General features: G+C 40.6%; 1 protein-coding gene across 6 annotated transcripts in view; it reads left to right on the top strand.

Annotated features, from left to right (window-relative positions):
• The window catches only part of arhgap9 (Rho GTPase activating protein 9), a 61,708-nt gene extending 48,922 nt beyond the window's left edge, over positions 1–12,786 (top strand). For 5 of the 6 annotated variants that reach the window (XM_054752279.2, XM_015959147.3, XM_015959148.3 and 2 more), the window contains 8 exons: positions 232–337; positions 685–804; positions 3,216–3,314; positions 4,596–4,673; positions 4,952–5,005; positions 5,731–5,868; positions 7,221–7,326; positions 11,983–12,786. In XM_054752279.2, the coding sequence (XP_054608254.2) occupies positions 232–337; positions 685–804; positions 3,216–3,314; positions 4,596–4,673; positions 4,952–5,005; positions 5,731–5,868; positions 7,221–7,326; positions 11,983–12,169 (888 nt within the window). In that variant the 3' untranslated portion in view covers positions 12,170–12,786. The remainder of the gene's footprint in view (positions 1–231; positions 338–684; positions 805–3,215; positions 3,315–4,595; positions 4,674–4,951; positions 5,006–5,730; positions 5,869–7,220; positions 7,327–11,982) is intronic. The other variant, XM_015959146.3, reaches the window with a different exon arrangement.
• Positions 12,787–16,118: the final 3,332 nt, after the last annotated feature.

Below are 16,118 nucleotides of genomic sequence, written 5' to 3'. Positions count from 1 at the left end.
TACCCCTGCAGGACTTAGTTGTTCGTCCTTTTATCAAAACTTATTTTGAGCCTGAGAGGGTTCATGTCTGATTACTCAGATGAGCAGAACAGCTGGATCGGATCAGTTAACAATTGCTGCGAAACTTTCAGAGTCATTGGAATGTTCCTAAATTTCCTCAAAGAGCTGTTCTTCCTCTTGTCCTCACAGATCATTTCCTGTTAAACTTTTTTGGTCCTTTGTACTTCCTAGGATCGTGAAAATCCGCTGGACAATGTCCTTCAGTTCTCTCTGAGGAAAGCGGGCAGCGTGGAGATGTTGGACCACAGCAGCGACGAGGATGAGAGGCGAGGTTCCTGTAAGTAGTCACCACCTCACATTGACTTCCTTCATGTCACCCCCTCCCTCGTCTCCAGCTCACATCTTCTCTTTCACCTTCACTCTTCTCTCCAAACGTCTTCACAGGCTCATTCCATCCCTCCATCATCTCCTCCATCCAACCTACTTATATTCTAGCTCAGCCCTCGTGGCAGATAATCCCACCGTCGGTGCTGTCTCACCTCCGTCGTCATCCGGCCCTCCCGCTTTTCATTCTCACCACCATTCCCCATCATCTCCTCCTCTGCCCCACAGTCGAACTTCCCGCACTGACCTCCTCTTCCTTGTCTTCCCTCCCCGATGCCCCCTCTACTCCTCCCTCTGCAGTCCCTCGCTCCGTGTCCAACCTGGAAAACACGGAAAGGAAAAGAGTGAAGACTCGGCTGAAGAAGCTGATCCTGAGGAGACCTCCTCTGCAGGCCCTGCAGGAGAAAGGGCTCATTAAAGGTGAGACCGGCTGTGGTGAAGCATTGTTACAGGGCCGTCCTCCATTCAGAGGAATTTTAAAAATGATTTATTCATATTAATTGTGCCATTTAAGTGAAATAGATTAAAGTTTTTGAGGCAGGCAGGAAATGTCGGCATTTATCCTGCAGTGATGTGACGTTCCCTGGTGAATATGTGATGCAATCCTCCTCATCTGTTTAGTAAGTTTATTTTTTTCACTCTACCAATAAAACATAATTTATTCATCTCTCTTAAAGCTAGAGTGGGCAGTAATATTGTTTTGTTATCTGGTAAAAATTCTTTAATAACCTTTTAACAAACTGCAATTCAGGTTCTATCAGAGGAAACCAAACTTCTCTTGGTTTTGTTTTTGAACTTTAGATCATCCGCAGACTTATGGTCCTGAGACGGAAGCGCCTGTAGTACTGCAACAATAAATTAATGAATACATAAATAAATAACTAACAAAGGGCATGTTTATTAATATAAAATCTGTTGGAAAAAAACATTAAACCTTGGCTTATTATGAGCAAGCTCTTTAACTAACACATATAAATTATTTTATCTGATTAAGAAAAAAAAATTGAAATTATAAAAAATAGAAATGGTCTAATAAATAACTTAATAACTTATACTGTTAATATAATTATTGCAGCAAAGTTAATACAAGAATGTAAAAAATGCAACAACAAAGTTATTAATCTAAACTAAATTAGTTAAGTAAACTGAACCCTATTTTGTTTTATTTCTTGTGTTTGTCGTAACGACTTTAAACTTAAGTTGAAGCTCTGATCAGTTGCATGTTTATTTAGATCATAGTGGGTCTGCACGCTGAGCTTCATGATCATTTTTTGTCCTCATCACAAGAAATTGAACCAATTTTACTGTTTCAGTCATCAAATGAGGATTAATTCCCGATGTTGTTTATCTTTTCTTTTCTGTATTTTTTGGTTTTCTTTTCTCACTAGTTTGCCAATTACCGTAAGCATGCTGCAAAAATCCTCAATCTAAATACGCTACAGGTCTATTTCCGGGTTTGGTTGCCATCCTAGCAATTTTAACCTGATTTTATTTAAACAGCATCTGTGATGTTGATACTTGAATAAACCTAAAGCTGATGAGTTCATACTCAGATGACGACACAAACCAGGATTGAAATCAAATTAAATGAGACATGGCTCAAAGCATAGCTAGAATTTCTGATATGAAGTAGTTTCACACTTGCTGATCATAAATTGTTTGTCCCTTAAGACAGTGGTTCCCTAACTAGGGTCGGGGACCCCCAAGGAGGTCCCCACAAGCTCGTCTGTGCAGAGTTTGTGAGATTAGTAAGATTTTATTTTTTAAAAAACTACATTTATAAAATCCCAATAACACACTCTAAGGTATACTCCATAAAAGTTATGACTCTGTGTCAGTGTAAAGTTTGTAAATGATTACATTTAGTGTGTGTATACGTGTTGGGGATAACCGCTGCAGTAAAACACCATCATTGGCAGGAATTTGAACCATATTAAAAGCTTAGATGCATCAGAAATCCACTCATTTTAGATTAGTTTTCTAAAATTTGAGCGTGTTGATTTCCCGTAACAAGTCTGTCTTTTATTTAATGTTTTTAAGTCAGATCTAGCATTTACATATAGATCAGGAAACTCGTGGAGTTTCGTTTAACAGCTCGGCACGCACATGCTTTATGGGTTGCTGACAGACTTTAGCAACATGACTGGTTGAGGATGGGAAAATTATGTGCTACAATCTTACCGTGAGATTATTGGAGGTGTGGCCTCACATAGGACATCATTTCCCTTTTTATTATTGTGACGAATAACCTGACATCTAAAAGCAACGTTGGAGCTGTCTGGACAACCTTGTACAGTGATCCCTCGCTACTTCGCGGTTCGTTTATCGCGGATTCACGACTTCGCGGATTTTTTCTTTGGAGCCTTATTCAAGGGAAATTCGCCGATTCGCGGTATTTTTCTATGCGAAATATCAAGAAATTCCTGTTTTTTTCATCAATTTCATCATAAAATGCACTTTTTGTAATAAAACTACAAAAAAAACAAGTCAAATTTTTTTTCTTGAGTTTTACCCACAAAAAGAGAATGTGATCATATGATAATTCAATATAGTACTGTACTGTAAATATGGTGTCCCTACTTCGCGGATTTTCACCTATCGCGGCCAGGTCTGGAACGCATCTACCGCGATAAACGAGGGATCACTGTAGTTTACAGTGGATGAGCTGCATTGCATCATTCAGTGAGAGCTTACATGTATGCTACCTGAAGGCTTTGTCCCAGAATCAACACACAATGATTACCTTCAGCTTGTCGTTCTTAAATTACATATTAAAATCTGCTATAATAACCAAAAGCTGTGTTTTGTGTCCATCTGTCTTTGCCCCTCAGATCAGGTGTTTGGCTGCCGTCTAGAGATGCTCTGTGAGAGAGAGAAGAGCACCGTCCCTCGCTTCGTCAGGTTGTGCACCGAGGCTGTGGAGAGCAGAGGTACAGTCGCTGGTACCTCCTGCTGACGTGATCTCAGCTCCACGTGAATGCTGGAGAAATTCCTCTCAAACCTGTTCTGAGCATCAGCTGACAGCACGCCTGAACTCGCTGCTCTCACAGATTTGTTGTTTCTGAAAATCCTCTTAATGGTCCAGCAAAAACAACAAGAAAGGGAAAAAAAATCTTGACAGTTGCCTGCCAAGGAGAGATAAATGAGAGACAATTGATTTGTGTAGAAAGAATGCAGCGATAGATATTAAATGTGCAGAGAAAAAAATCTGAATTTGTGACTTTAAAACTAGCTTTGATTGCATGAAGATGGCCAGAAATGAGCTTTAAGGGTAAGGCACTCACATTTAGGAGTAATGGGACATTAGCAAGAGTATTCCCTCTGTAATAATAACTTTTACAATGTTTTTAAACATAAATATGTTTTATTCTCTTGAATAATTGAAGAACAATTAACTACGTAAAGCCTGTTTTAATCTTCAGTGATATCTGTAATTTAACGTGTCAGATGATTAAGAAAAAATCATTACATTTCTGTTTTGTTCTCACTCCAAAGACTGTGGAATCTTTAATTTAGACAAAATTCACCTGATTTAATCAATAAAAAAAAGGTTTAGATTTTTTTTTTCAAAATAAGAGCACAGTAATTCTAAAATTTTGTTTTATTTCTCTTTTACAAACAGAATATTTATAATGAGTACAATTTCACTTTACATCTTTTATTGACACTTGTGTAGGAGGTTCTTTATAGAATTAATGCAATCATGCAAAAAGCTATTTTGTATATATATATATATATATATATATATATATATATATATATATAGATAGATATATATATATAGATATAGATAGATATAGATAGATATAGATATAGATATAGATATATATTTTTGATTGAATCTTTATTTTGAACTTATTAAAAAAACAGTACATAAAAATAAAGGAAGAAAATAGACAGAGAAAAAAAAATATATGTATATGTTTAGCTGACCAAAAGTACCGAACCTGTGCTTTTGCTCCACTTTGTGTCACATCTTTGGGGACTTACGCAACAGCTTCCTTGGCACCATGAATTATTGATTCCCAGAATATGTGGCTGCTGTGTCCAGCAGAACAATCCACTCAGCTCAGACTGGGCTCAAATCTGATGATACCATTTCATAAAAGTGTAAATGTTTAATCATGTGAGAACTAAATTAAGAATTTGTCTTTTGGAACTGAGGAGTGAAGATGCTCCCCGTCTAACCGGCTCTCTGTGATGTGTTGCAGGACTGGAGACTGACGGTATCTACAGGGTTTCGGGAAACCTGGCTGTGATTCAGAAACTTCGCTTTCTGGTTGATCATGGTGAGCATGAAGCGGAGGAGAGGCAAAAAGAAATGATAATTATATTAATTCTCAGCAAAGCGAAGTGAAAACAACCTGTTATTGGAAGCTTGGGGGAAATTTGATCTGATTTCTCTTTTTCAGCTGCCTTAAAATGATCATAGTCACCATTTGAGGCTATTTGATTGAACAAAACTCCATTCACAGCCCACTCCCGCTCTGAAATCTCCTAAAATTTGTTCTGATAAAGCAAACGCAGCAGAAAAAGACCCTTTTTTTGTAACTGTTGGTTTTTGCAGAACGGGCGCTGACCACTGACGGCCGTTTCATGTTCCCAGCGGAGTTGGTTCAAGGTAGATTCAGAGGCAGACGATGAAAGCAAAAGCTTTTACTTCTTACTCAGCCTGCTTTTGTTTTCCTGTGCATCATATGCTGCAGAATCTGAACACCTCAGTCCAAAGGTCCACAGAATGCCCACCCACAGAGCTGAGTGTCAGAGCCGCGCCGCCGCGCAGGCCGGCACCAAGCAGCATTCTGCTTTTATTCTCTGTTGTTGTTGTGAGACCGTTTGCTTGATGCGCGTGTCCCTTCAGGCTCTTTGTGCTTCAAGTTTTCTGATGTAATAACATGCAGCAGGTTGTACAGCCAGTCCTCGCGCGGTATGCTGGTGCCACCAAGTGGACGGAGCAGGGAACCGTCAGCTCCAGGGTCTCTCTGATCCCACAGCATTGTCTTTGATGTTTCTCATTTTAGGATAGGAGCTCGTGCTTCCTTGCACTATTAATGTATCGATACGATATCTAATTAAATTAAATCTCTTTTTTGAGCTCTTTGATCTAATTTGAGAAGCATCAGTCAGGCTTGTCTGAAGTGTGCATGCGTGGGTGTTTCCTCACATCTTTTATTCTATCTTCTTCTTGCATCTACAAGCCTTCATGTAAACTCACACTATGTTCATGTTAAATTATGCCATTTAAACTCGTTCACTTTTTTTAAGGATACGTTTAGATTTAATTTGCCGTATTAATTGTTTCCCCCCCCCCCCCCCTCTTCTGCCCCTCTCATCCCCATCCCTCAGAAGAGAAGCTGAATCTGGACGACAGCGTCAGGTGGGATGACATCCATGTCATTACGGGAGCTTTGAAACTTTTTTTCCGCGAGCTCCCAGAGCCGCTCGTACCCTACGGCTTCTTCACCGACATTGTGGAGACAGTCAGTGAGTGACCCCTCTTTCAGATCTGTTCTTTTATGGACGAAGTCCCAAATAACAAAAAGGTAACCTCAGTGTGACAGCTGTCTTTAATCAGCATCAGAAATGCTTAAAACAGCATCTTAACAAACAAAACAGCATGTTTTATATTTAAGCCGACACATTTAAAGCACAGTTTTCTGATCCAGTAATAAGATCAGCTATGTAAACTTCTGCAGAGCCTCCAGATGCCTGCAGTGAGTGTCTTTAGATTTAATCTCATTGTTTTATTATTATTGCATCGTGTTGATCACACACGCATAGGGGAACTATTAATACTATTATAGTCATGCTGGAAGTCCAAGTCCTCTAAGTACTCAGTTATCTGTCATCGCTGTTATTTAATCTTTTTTATTTCTTTCATTAATAAACAAACAGACTCTTTGTTAGTCATTGCTCAGTGCATTATTAATCAATAATAAACAAATTGACACTTTATTAACACTACTCAGTGCATTATTAATCAATAATAAACAAACTGACCCTTTATTAACATTACTCAGTATATTATTAAACATTAATCAACAAACAGGCCCTTTATAAATGTTACTCAGTCTGTTATTAATAAATAATAAACAAATTGACACTTAATTAACACTACTCAGTACATTATTAATCTGCTGCATGGTAGCACAGGTGTTACCTTTGTTGCCTCACAGTAAGAAGGTTGCAGGTTCGAAATCCGGTTACAACCTTTCTGAGTGGAGTTGCATGTTCCCCCCATGCATGCGTGGGATTTCTCCGGGTACTCCGGTTTCCCCAACGGATCACAATATCCTCAGTAGGTTAACAGTTGTACATCGCTTTGGATAAAAGCATCTGCCAAATAAATAAACAGAATTGTCTAATTAGGCAAGACAGCTTTATTTGTGTTGCATTTCACACACCGAGACAATTCAATGTGCTTTTCATTAGCGAGAATAACAAGAACATTAAAATCAACTTGACAGCACAAGTAAAATACACAAATTTAGATCAAATAAATCAGGAAAAAGACAGAGATAAAGGGTGAGCAGTTACATTGCAGAAGGTGCAGCATAAGAAACATTCATTCAAAGCAATGAATACAAGAAAGTTTTACATTTTCATTTAAAAGATAATAGAGTTGGACATTAGACATCCTTTAAATTCTCATCTTATGACAATACACTCGTTTTAATTTTGAAAAATGTAAAATTGTGATTTCATCATGCAGCTTTTGTAACTGAAGTGGGATCAGATGGGCTCGTGACAGCTTTTATATGTAAATTAGAATGTAGGTGCCTATGAACCACAAAAAACCTCACACCTCACATACCAAATCCTAATCTGTGTTGCAGAGATGTCAGACTACATGGACAAAGTGGACCGCCTGAAGTGTCTGGTGCTAAACATGCCTCCTCCGAACCACGACACGCTCCAGTTCATGTGCCGGCATCTCCGACGGTGAGATGACGAGAGTGAAATGACATTTAGTTCATGTTTGCCGATGGCTTCGGTCACACTTCCTATAACTGAGAAGGAAAGAGCCCAGAAGGCCTGGCTCCCCTTCCTGGTATATCTGACCACAAGGGGGGGCCGTTCCCTTGTGGGTCCCTGTTATTCTCTGTCAGCGATTCCTCAGCCTCAGTGCTTGACATGTGCCAGGATCACACTGTTGTTAAGTTTGGGTTACTGCGAAGATGAAAAGGCTGGCGGAAGATGAATGGTGCACGACACTCCAAGAGCCAGTTCCTTTTACAGTACATAAAATGTGTGTTTTTACCGCCTATGGTTTTCCCTTCCACTCCAGGGGTGAGCGTTCGTGTTCTGAGGCTGATGTTTGTGCCAGGGTGTGGTGGGCCCTGTGAATTTGTCAGCGCTGTCTTTCTCTTGCGTGCCATTCCTTTCTCTGGTTCTTATTTATTATCTCTCAGCTCAATCACCACACCCCACCCCTTCTGTCTTTCTCTTTCTGTCTCCTCTTCCTCACTTCCTTTCCATCCTCTTTTTCATTCCTTTTTCCCTCTTCATTATTTTCTCTGTTCCCTCCTTCCTCTTGACTCTCCCTTTTTTGCCTCGAAGGTCCCATGGGAGCCTTGTGGTTCGTCTGCTGGAAGGCACACCGACACCACCGCCGCCACCACTGGAACCTCTCTTTTCACTCTCCTTGCCCTCTTCCTCGCTCGTGTCTTTTTCCCCTCTTCCTTCTCTTTTTTTTCTCCTCTCTTTTTTAATGTGGAAGTTTTGAGCAATTGCTGGCTTCTTCTGTGGTTGGTGGGAATGGCATTTTTAGAAGAATGCCTCATGCTGTGGCTTTAACCCATTCCTGAGTCCCCGCTCGAAACACACACACACACACATCCCGATATAGGTGGAATCAGGCAGTGTGTTTAGGACATTTTAGGGTACACATCTGCGGTGCAATACCTTCAGCCATCCTCCTTACATGCCTACACTCCCAGTCCCTTTAATAGCTAAAGTAGCAGTAAACACAAGACATCTGACGCCGTCGGTGTTGTCCTATCTCAATGTGATTGGATGATAATGATGCAATGAACTGATGAGTCATCAGCCTAACCCTGGATCATTACATGATTTTATGACACTTGGTTAAGACATTTTGCTCAAAAGTCACAAATGTTAACCTGGTGGTGGCCCTCTTAGAAACGTCATAGATCAGCAGACCAACAACATCAGCCTGAAAGCTGAGTCCTCAGGTTTATCACTCATACAGTTTCTGTCTCAGTCACAGCTCTTAAAGCTACAATCTAGAGTTTTTCCCCTTTCAGGATTTATATATGATTTTTTAAAGAACATTCTATAGTTGTATGGTGATACAATGTAGGCAATAGGTCATTTTTTAAGCCCATTCTCCATCCTGTAGAGCCCCATGCAATTTGAATTGAGCGCCACTCAGCATTAGCTAATAGCGAGGGACATATGGTTACGTACAGATGTCAATGTCAAATAATACATTATATATATATAATGACATAACATGAGAATAATAATAGTAAAACATCGTGTTTTAGCTCTGTCTGCCGGCTAGAGAGGCATGTAGAAACCGCAGCTTAGGGTGCGATACACTTGTCAGGCACTAGATGGCACTTTGGGTTGTAGCTTTAACAAAAACTGTGAGTATTTACCAACTAAATGTAGGTCCATCATTGTTTCTCAAATGTGTCAACTCAAGTCACATTAACTCCACTGGTTTAGGGTCAAGTCACTGATTAGGACATTTAAAATATTCATTCTAAGTCAATCCATCCATTTTTTCTCTGCTTTTCTGGGGATGGAGTCACGGTAGCAGACGCCTAAGCAGAGAGGTCCAGACTTCCTTCTCCTCAGCCACTTGGGCCAGCTAATCCGGGGGAATCCTATTCCCTGGCCAGCAGATAAGCATATTTTTTCCAGCATGTCCTAGGTCTTCTCCTGGTTGGATGTGTCTGAAAAACCTCCAGAGGAAAGCATCCAGGAGGCATCCTAACCAGATGCCTGAGCCACCTCAACTGGCTCCTCTCGATGTGGAGGAGCAGTGTACAGGTGCTGGCCAGTAAATTAGAATATCATCAAAAGGTTGAAAATATTTCAGTAATTCCATTCAAAACGTGAAACTTGTACATTATATTCATGCAATGCACACAGACCAATGTATTTCCGATGTTTATTACGTTTAATTTTGATATTTATAGGTGACAACCAATGAAAACATCAAATCTGGTATCTCAGAAAATTAGAATATTCTAAAGGCCAATGAAAAAATGTTTGTTTCTCTAATGTTGGCCAACTGAAAAGAATGAACATGAAAAGAATGTGCATGTATAGCACTCAATACTTAGTCGGGGCTCCTTTTGCCTCAATAACTGCAGTAATGCGGCGTGGCATGGACTCGATCAGTCTGTGGCACTGCTCAGGTGTTATGAGAGCCCAGGTTGCTCTGATAGTCGTCTTCAGCTCCTCTGCATTGTTGGGTCTAGCGTATTGCATCCTCCGCTTCACAATACCCCATAGATTTTCTATGGGGTTAAGGTCAGGCGAGTTTGCTGGCCAATCAAGGACAGGGATACCATGGTCCTTGAACCAGGTGCTGGTGGTTTTGGCACTGTGTGCAGGTGCCAAGTCCTGTTGAAAGGTGAAGTCTGCATCCCCATAAAGTTGGTCAGCAGCAGGAAGCATGAAGTGCTCTAAAACTTCCTGGTAGACGGCTGCATTGACCCTGGACCTCAGGAAACAGAGTGGGCCAACACCGGCAGATGACATGGCACCCCACACCATCACTGACGGTGGAAACTTTACACTGGACCTCATGCAACGTGGATTCTGTGCTTCTCCGCTCTTCCTCCAGACTCTGGGTCCTTGATTTCCAAAGGAAATGCAGAACTTGCTTTCATCAGAAAACATAACTTTGGACCACTCAGCATCAGTCCAGTCCTTTTTGTCCTTGGCCCAGGCGAGACGCTTCTTGCGCTGTTTCATGTTCAAGAGTGGCTTGACACACGGAATGCGACACCTGAATCCCATGTCTTTCATGAGTCTCCTCGTGGTGGTTCTTGAAGCGCTGACTCCAGCTGCAGTCCACTCTTTGTGCATCTCCCCCACATTTTTGAATGGGTTTGTCGTCACAATTCTCTGCAGGGTGCGGTTATCCCTAGAGCTTGTACACTTTTTTCTACCACATTTTTTCCGTCCCTTCGCCTGTCTATTAATGTGCTTGGACACAGAGCTCTGCGAACAGCCAGCTTCTTTAGCAATCACCTTTTGTGTCTTGCCCTCCTTGTGCAAGGTGTCAATGATTGTCTTTTGGACAGCTGTTAAGTCAGAAGTCTTCCCCATGATTGTGGTGCCTTCAAAACAAGACTGAGGGACCTTTTAAAGGCCTTTGCAGGTGTTTTGAGTAAATCAGCTGATTAGAGTGGCAGCAGGTGTCTTCTATATTCAGCCTTTTCAGAATATTCTAATTTTTTGAGATACCAAATTTGGAGTTTTCATTAGTTGTCACTTATGAATATCAAATTTAAATGTAATGAACATTGGAAATACATTGGTCTGTGTGCATTGCATGAATATAATGTACAAGTTTCACATTTTGAATGGAATTACTGAAATATTTTCAACCTTTTGATGATATTCTAATTTACTGGCCAGCACCTGTATCTACTCCAAGCTCCTCGTGGATGACCAAGCATTTCACCCTATCTCTAAGGGAGAGCCCAGCCACCCTGGGGAGAAAACTAACTTCGGTCGCTTGTATTTGCGTTCTCGTTCTTTGGGCCACTACCCAAAGCTCGTGACCATAGGTGAGGGTAGGAATGTACGAGGAATGTAAGTATTTAAACACACTGCGATTTTGCAAGTTTTCCCCATTTGGAAATAGGGGTCTGAGGGGTCTGAGATTTACATTGCAGATGTATTCCTACTTCATACAAGTGGTGGAGAGAGCTGAGCCATGAGTTGAAGCTCTCGATTTACCATTCGAGCTACGTTCCTACCCTCACCTATGGTCACAAGCTTTGGGTAGTGACCAAAGGAATGAGATCGCGGATACAAGCAGCTGAAATGAGTTTTCTTTGCAGGGTGTCTGGGCTCTCTCTTAGAGATTGGGTGAGGAGCTGTTCCTCCAAATCGAGAGGAGCCATTTGAGGTGGCTCTGGCATCTGATTAGGATTCCTCCTGGACCCCTCCCTGGTGAGGTTTTCCAGGCTTGTCCAACTGGGAGGAGACCTAAAGGAAGACCCAGGACACGCTGGAGGGACTATGTCTCTCAGCTAGCCAGGGAATGGCTTTGGATTCCCCTGAAGGAGCTGGTCCAAGTGGCTGGGGAGAGGGAAGTCTGGACCTCTCGGCACTGCTGCCCCCGCGACCCAACCCTGGATAAGCAGAAGAAAATGGATGGATGGATGGATGGATGGTTGTTAAAAGTAAATGTATATTACTCTTTTAATAATCACAACAGCTGTTGACTCATCAAATTAACAAATTTTTCTCTAAACTAAAATTTGAACCTTTTTATTTCTGGGAGAGGTGGCACCGCTACACATCCAGCCTCATCTCCATACACACACCTTCTGTTGTTTTAAGTGATTATCCTAAATTAAGGTGGTATTTATTTGTTCCCTGCAGAGTGTTGAAACATTCAAACACCAACAGAATGACCACCCAGAACATCGGCATTGTCTTCGGCCCGACGCTGATGCGCACAGAGAGAGACACTGGCAACATGGCAGTGAATATGATCTACCAGAACCAGGCGGTGGAGCTTATCCTCAGCGAGTTTGACCACATATTCGGAACAAGAGGCCCCTCTTGATCTTTTCCGACAGGATGGGGAGGTGGCGGGTCTCCTCGCCTCGGCCCGGTTCTGCTCTTCCAAATCAGACTAAAAACATTGCAGCAAAAGCTTGTAGACTCAAATGGTGTGAAATGGATTTTACATCAAAAGATAATTATGGGGTGAAAAGAACCAGGAAAGAAAGCTGCTAATCATGACATCTGGCCTCCATAAAAAACCATGTTAAAACAATAATAGTAAAACAACCCCATTTTAGCTGCAACGCTCGAGCCTTTGAGTGCAGATGTGGAGCACAGTCCCGGTGTAGCTCGCTGCTGGATCAGACGCTTCCTCCTCACTCCGCCTCCATGTTCCAGACTTCATCAGGGTGAAGAAAAAGAAGCCATAAAAGTGATAAATCCCCCGCAGCCCGCCCAGTGTTTTATCCAGTTATTCATCAAGCACAAAGAGGGGGGATGTGTCCTAATGTAGCACTGAAGCAGAACTTAGCAGAACCATCTCACTGTGAAGGATGTTGGGACAAACGGACAGATCCAACGGGAGAATCCTGCAAGCAGGACGAGAAACGAGCCTCCACCGACACTCTGCTGTGTAAAGGTTTAAATGTGATTCCAGTGAATGGATGATGCGCCAGCGGAGCAATAAAAGTTCCTCTTTTAGTTTCCTCTCAGTCTTGTCCAAATTCAAATCTATTTTATTAGTGCAAACTCCTTGTGTTAAATTAAAATGTGATGTTGTAAATATGTGTAGGGTGTGTGACCTTCAGAGTTCCACGTGAGCGTGTTGTTTAAAAGTTCTTGATTGTTATTTTTCCTCCCAATAAACGCACGTGAACAAACTGATGTGTTTTGTCATGTTCGCTCAGGATGTCTGTCAGGTTGTTTGTTGCATGGCGGTGGGTTGCGTGACAGATAGCGGAGGCGTGTGGAGGTATGTGGGCCTCTGAGACCCGGCGGGTGGAGCCATCCCCCATGATTGGTGCAAATGCTGCTTTTAATAACAGAACAAAAGGGGAACTGGAAATGCATATGTTTTAGAAATGTGGATTTTCCCCCTCGAAACCCTCTCACTCTGTGGCTTTGGTAATTTTATATGGACTGTGGGTTTGGCAAAAGACAAAGAGCTTAAAGGAGGCACTGCTGGGGGGCGGGGGTGTTATTAAATATATTCCTTCACTTTTTGTTTGTAGCTTTTATTTTTTCACGTATGTGAGCTGATTGAAAGGGGATGAGGCTGTGTGAAGCTGACTGATGAGGAGTTGTCTCAGCTTCGCTCCAGAGGATGTCCTCAAAAATGATTGACTTAAACATTTTCAGCTTGAATAGACAAACCTCACTTGTTTATTTAATCCAAACACATGTGTGCAATTTATACACTGCAAAAACTGATTTCTAAGAAAGTCAAAAAGCCTCATTTTTAGACTTTTATCCTATTTTTAGTCTAAAAAATGATAAATTATTCCCTAGAAAATGCATTACTTACGATAATGTTATTATTTTTCGATAAAATCCAAATTTTCTTGTTTTGAATTTAAAAAATGTGCCAATGGGGTATGCAAAAATTACTAAGCTAGAATTTCTTAAACTAGCAAATAAATTTAGATTCTTTTGTCTTCGACTACCCCATTGGAAGATTTGCTTTACTCAAAATTGAAAATTTGATCATATTTTAAAGGAAATTTGTAAGAATTCTGCAGCTAAATAATCACAAAACAGTCTAATGTTTCAGTCCTGTAGGAACAAAGTTAACACTCAAACAGATTTTCTTTTTAGGTGGCTTGGAGAAACAAAAGAGGGATGTAGTTACTGTTTACTATCAGTACGCCTGTGAGGTTGCTGAGTCTGTGGCGAGCTAACGCAGCAGCACCTGCATTTGTAATTCGACATCGGTAGGATAAAAAGCAGACTGTTTACGCCAGTAAACAGGAGTGACCCAGAAGTTATTTCTTGTACCCCTAAGAAGCCACTGAATCTTTTTGTTTTACTCTAATATCGGGTAAAGCTGGATGGAGGCTAATGTAGAGCTAACATTACTAATGGTGAATTAGAAGCAAAGCGCAACTCTAAAAATATCTCAAGCTACTTTTTCAATTACCAACAACTTGATATTACAGTGAAATGTGTGTGTGAAGTAAATAATGAATCGCTAGCGGTGTCTTCCTTTAATGAGTCGTTCAGAATAATAACAGCAAGATGGCAAACAAATGCATTATTCTAAGGCTGGAAACACAATACCGTAATATTTGTAGTAAGTGCTCCCTATTGTAAACACCAGATATGACTATGTATTTATCAACTTGCTGCGCATGACTCGTCTTTGCTTGTCATCTAGAATCTTCTGGTGCTGCTCTGTTGCTGGCAACAGCCATGAAACACACAGAACAGGAGTGAGAGAATCACTTTGTTTATAAAAATGGATGGCAGTACACACATTTGACCACAGGATGTCATTGTTACTTCATTCTTACATATTGCACCTTTAAGAACATTTAACTTTTTTCAAGTAGTGACATTGTTGCAGATCAGAATCTTTTGATTATAAGACACATGAATAAAATAAAAATGTCTAAAACCAGAGCTTTTTTAGTTTCTTGAAAATCAATTTTTGTAGTGTATAGTAAAAGATTCTTAGCTGGGCAAGCCCTCCCTATATATGGTAATATATAGTCTGCCCACGACCCATTGATGGAGCTCAGTCGTGAGGCAGGATCTACAGTTTTTGTCTCTGCGTGATATTGGACAACAAACAACATGACAGAGAGAAACTAATTATTTTTCCAAATAAAGGACTTTAGTACCTCTATCTGCTCTTGACTCAAAGTCTAAATTTTCCAAAGTTTAGGCCAAAGCCATTTCCTGAGGTTCCGTCGGTCTAGATTGACCTACAGAGCCAAACAATTCTCTTTGTTGACTATCTATCTAGATTTCTAGACTAAGAGGGTGTGTCTTCCATCTTCAGAATAGATGTTTGCATTTGTTTTAGTGTGCAGCAGGAAATCTGACAGCCTTAAAGCAGCAATGGGGCCAATATTTAAAAGAAATATGTATTTTTGCCCACATCTCTGAGGCTGTAGGGACTTCCTCTAGCAAAGCTTCAGTGGAATCAAACTACTGCAGAAAGAGCTGTGATGTGTTTTATATAACTATCAAAACACTTCTCTGTCTTAATCAGCACTTTGTTTGCAGAGCGGATCAAAATCCCTTGCATCATCTTGTCCCTTTTTTCTTCTTTTCCAACTAAAAAACACTTAAAAAATACATATTTTGCTGCTGGATCAGTAATTGTGAACAAACCATCATCCCCTCTGCAAACCTTTTGGAAACATTTGCCCCACAAACACATTATTTTGACACTTGGACCGATGTAACAAGCTTACATTATATATTCTAAACCATTCTGCATCTGCATGTGGTTATTTTGTTTGCTGCATCGCTGAAACAAAATGGTTTTCGGTCTGTGTAGTATTTAGAGAAGTTGTGGGGAGAAGTAAATCAGAAGGCTGTAAAATGTTTACATCTGTTAGAAGCTTTTTCAGCCCAACGTCTCTCAAAACTAATTTAATTTTCACTAAGTTTGACTGAACCCACTGAGAAAGGGTGCTCTGTAGTGGATTTAAATTCTTCATAAAACTCTTTGTGTCTGGAATTAATTAGATTAAAGTACTGTTTTATTCTCCTTTTTGTTTATTTTAATTTTAATGCTTTTTCTTTGTAGAATTTAATGCTTTCTGCCTTGTAAATTAACCACAGATTGAATAGTCGAAAAGGTATTTGTATAACCCCTGCTGATTTACACCTGTTAAACTTATAAGAACATTACTAAATCATTTATGAGTTGGTTCTTTCTGACTGATGGATGTCGTGCATCATAATTTATCATTTCAGTCAAAACTGTATTAAATGTCATGTTCCAGACAAACCGAGCATCATTTGGTGCTGCTATTGACGCTGGTGATAAATAGTTTCAC

This window comes from Nothobranchius furzeri, chromosome 3 (assembly GCF_043380555.1).
Source record: "Nothobranchius furzeri strain GRZ-AD chromosome 3, NfurGRZ-RIMD1, whole genome shotgun sequence".
Taxonomy (NCBI): Eukaryota; Metazoa; Chordata; class Actinopteri; order Cyprinodontiformes; family Nothobranchiidae; genus Nothobranchius; species Nothobranchius furzeri.
Note: the sequence above shows the minus strand (reverse complement) of the source record. Positions and strands in the feature narration are given on the sequence as shown.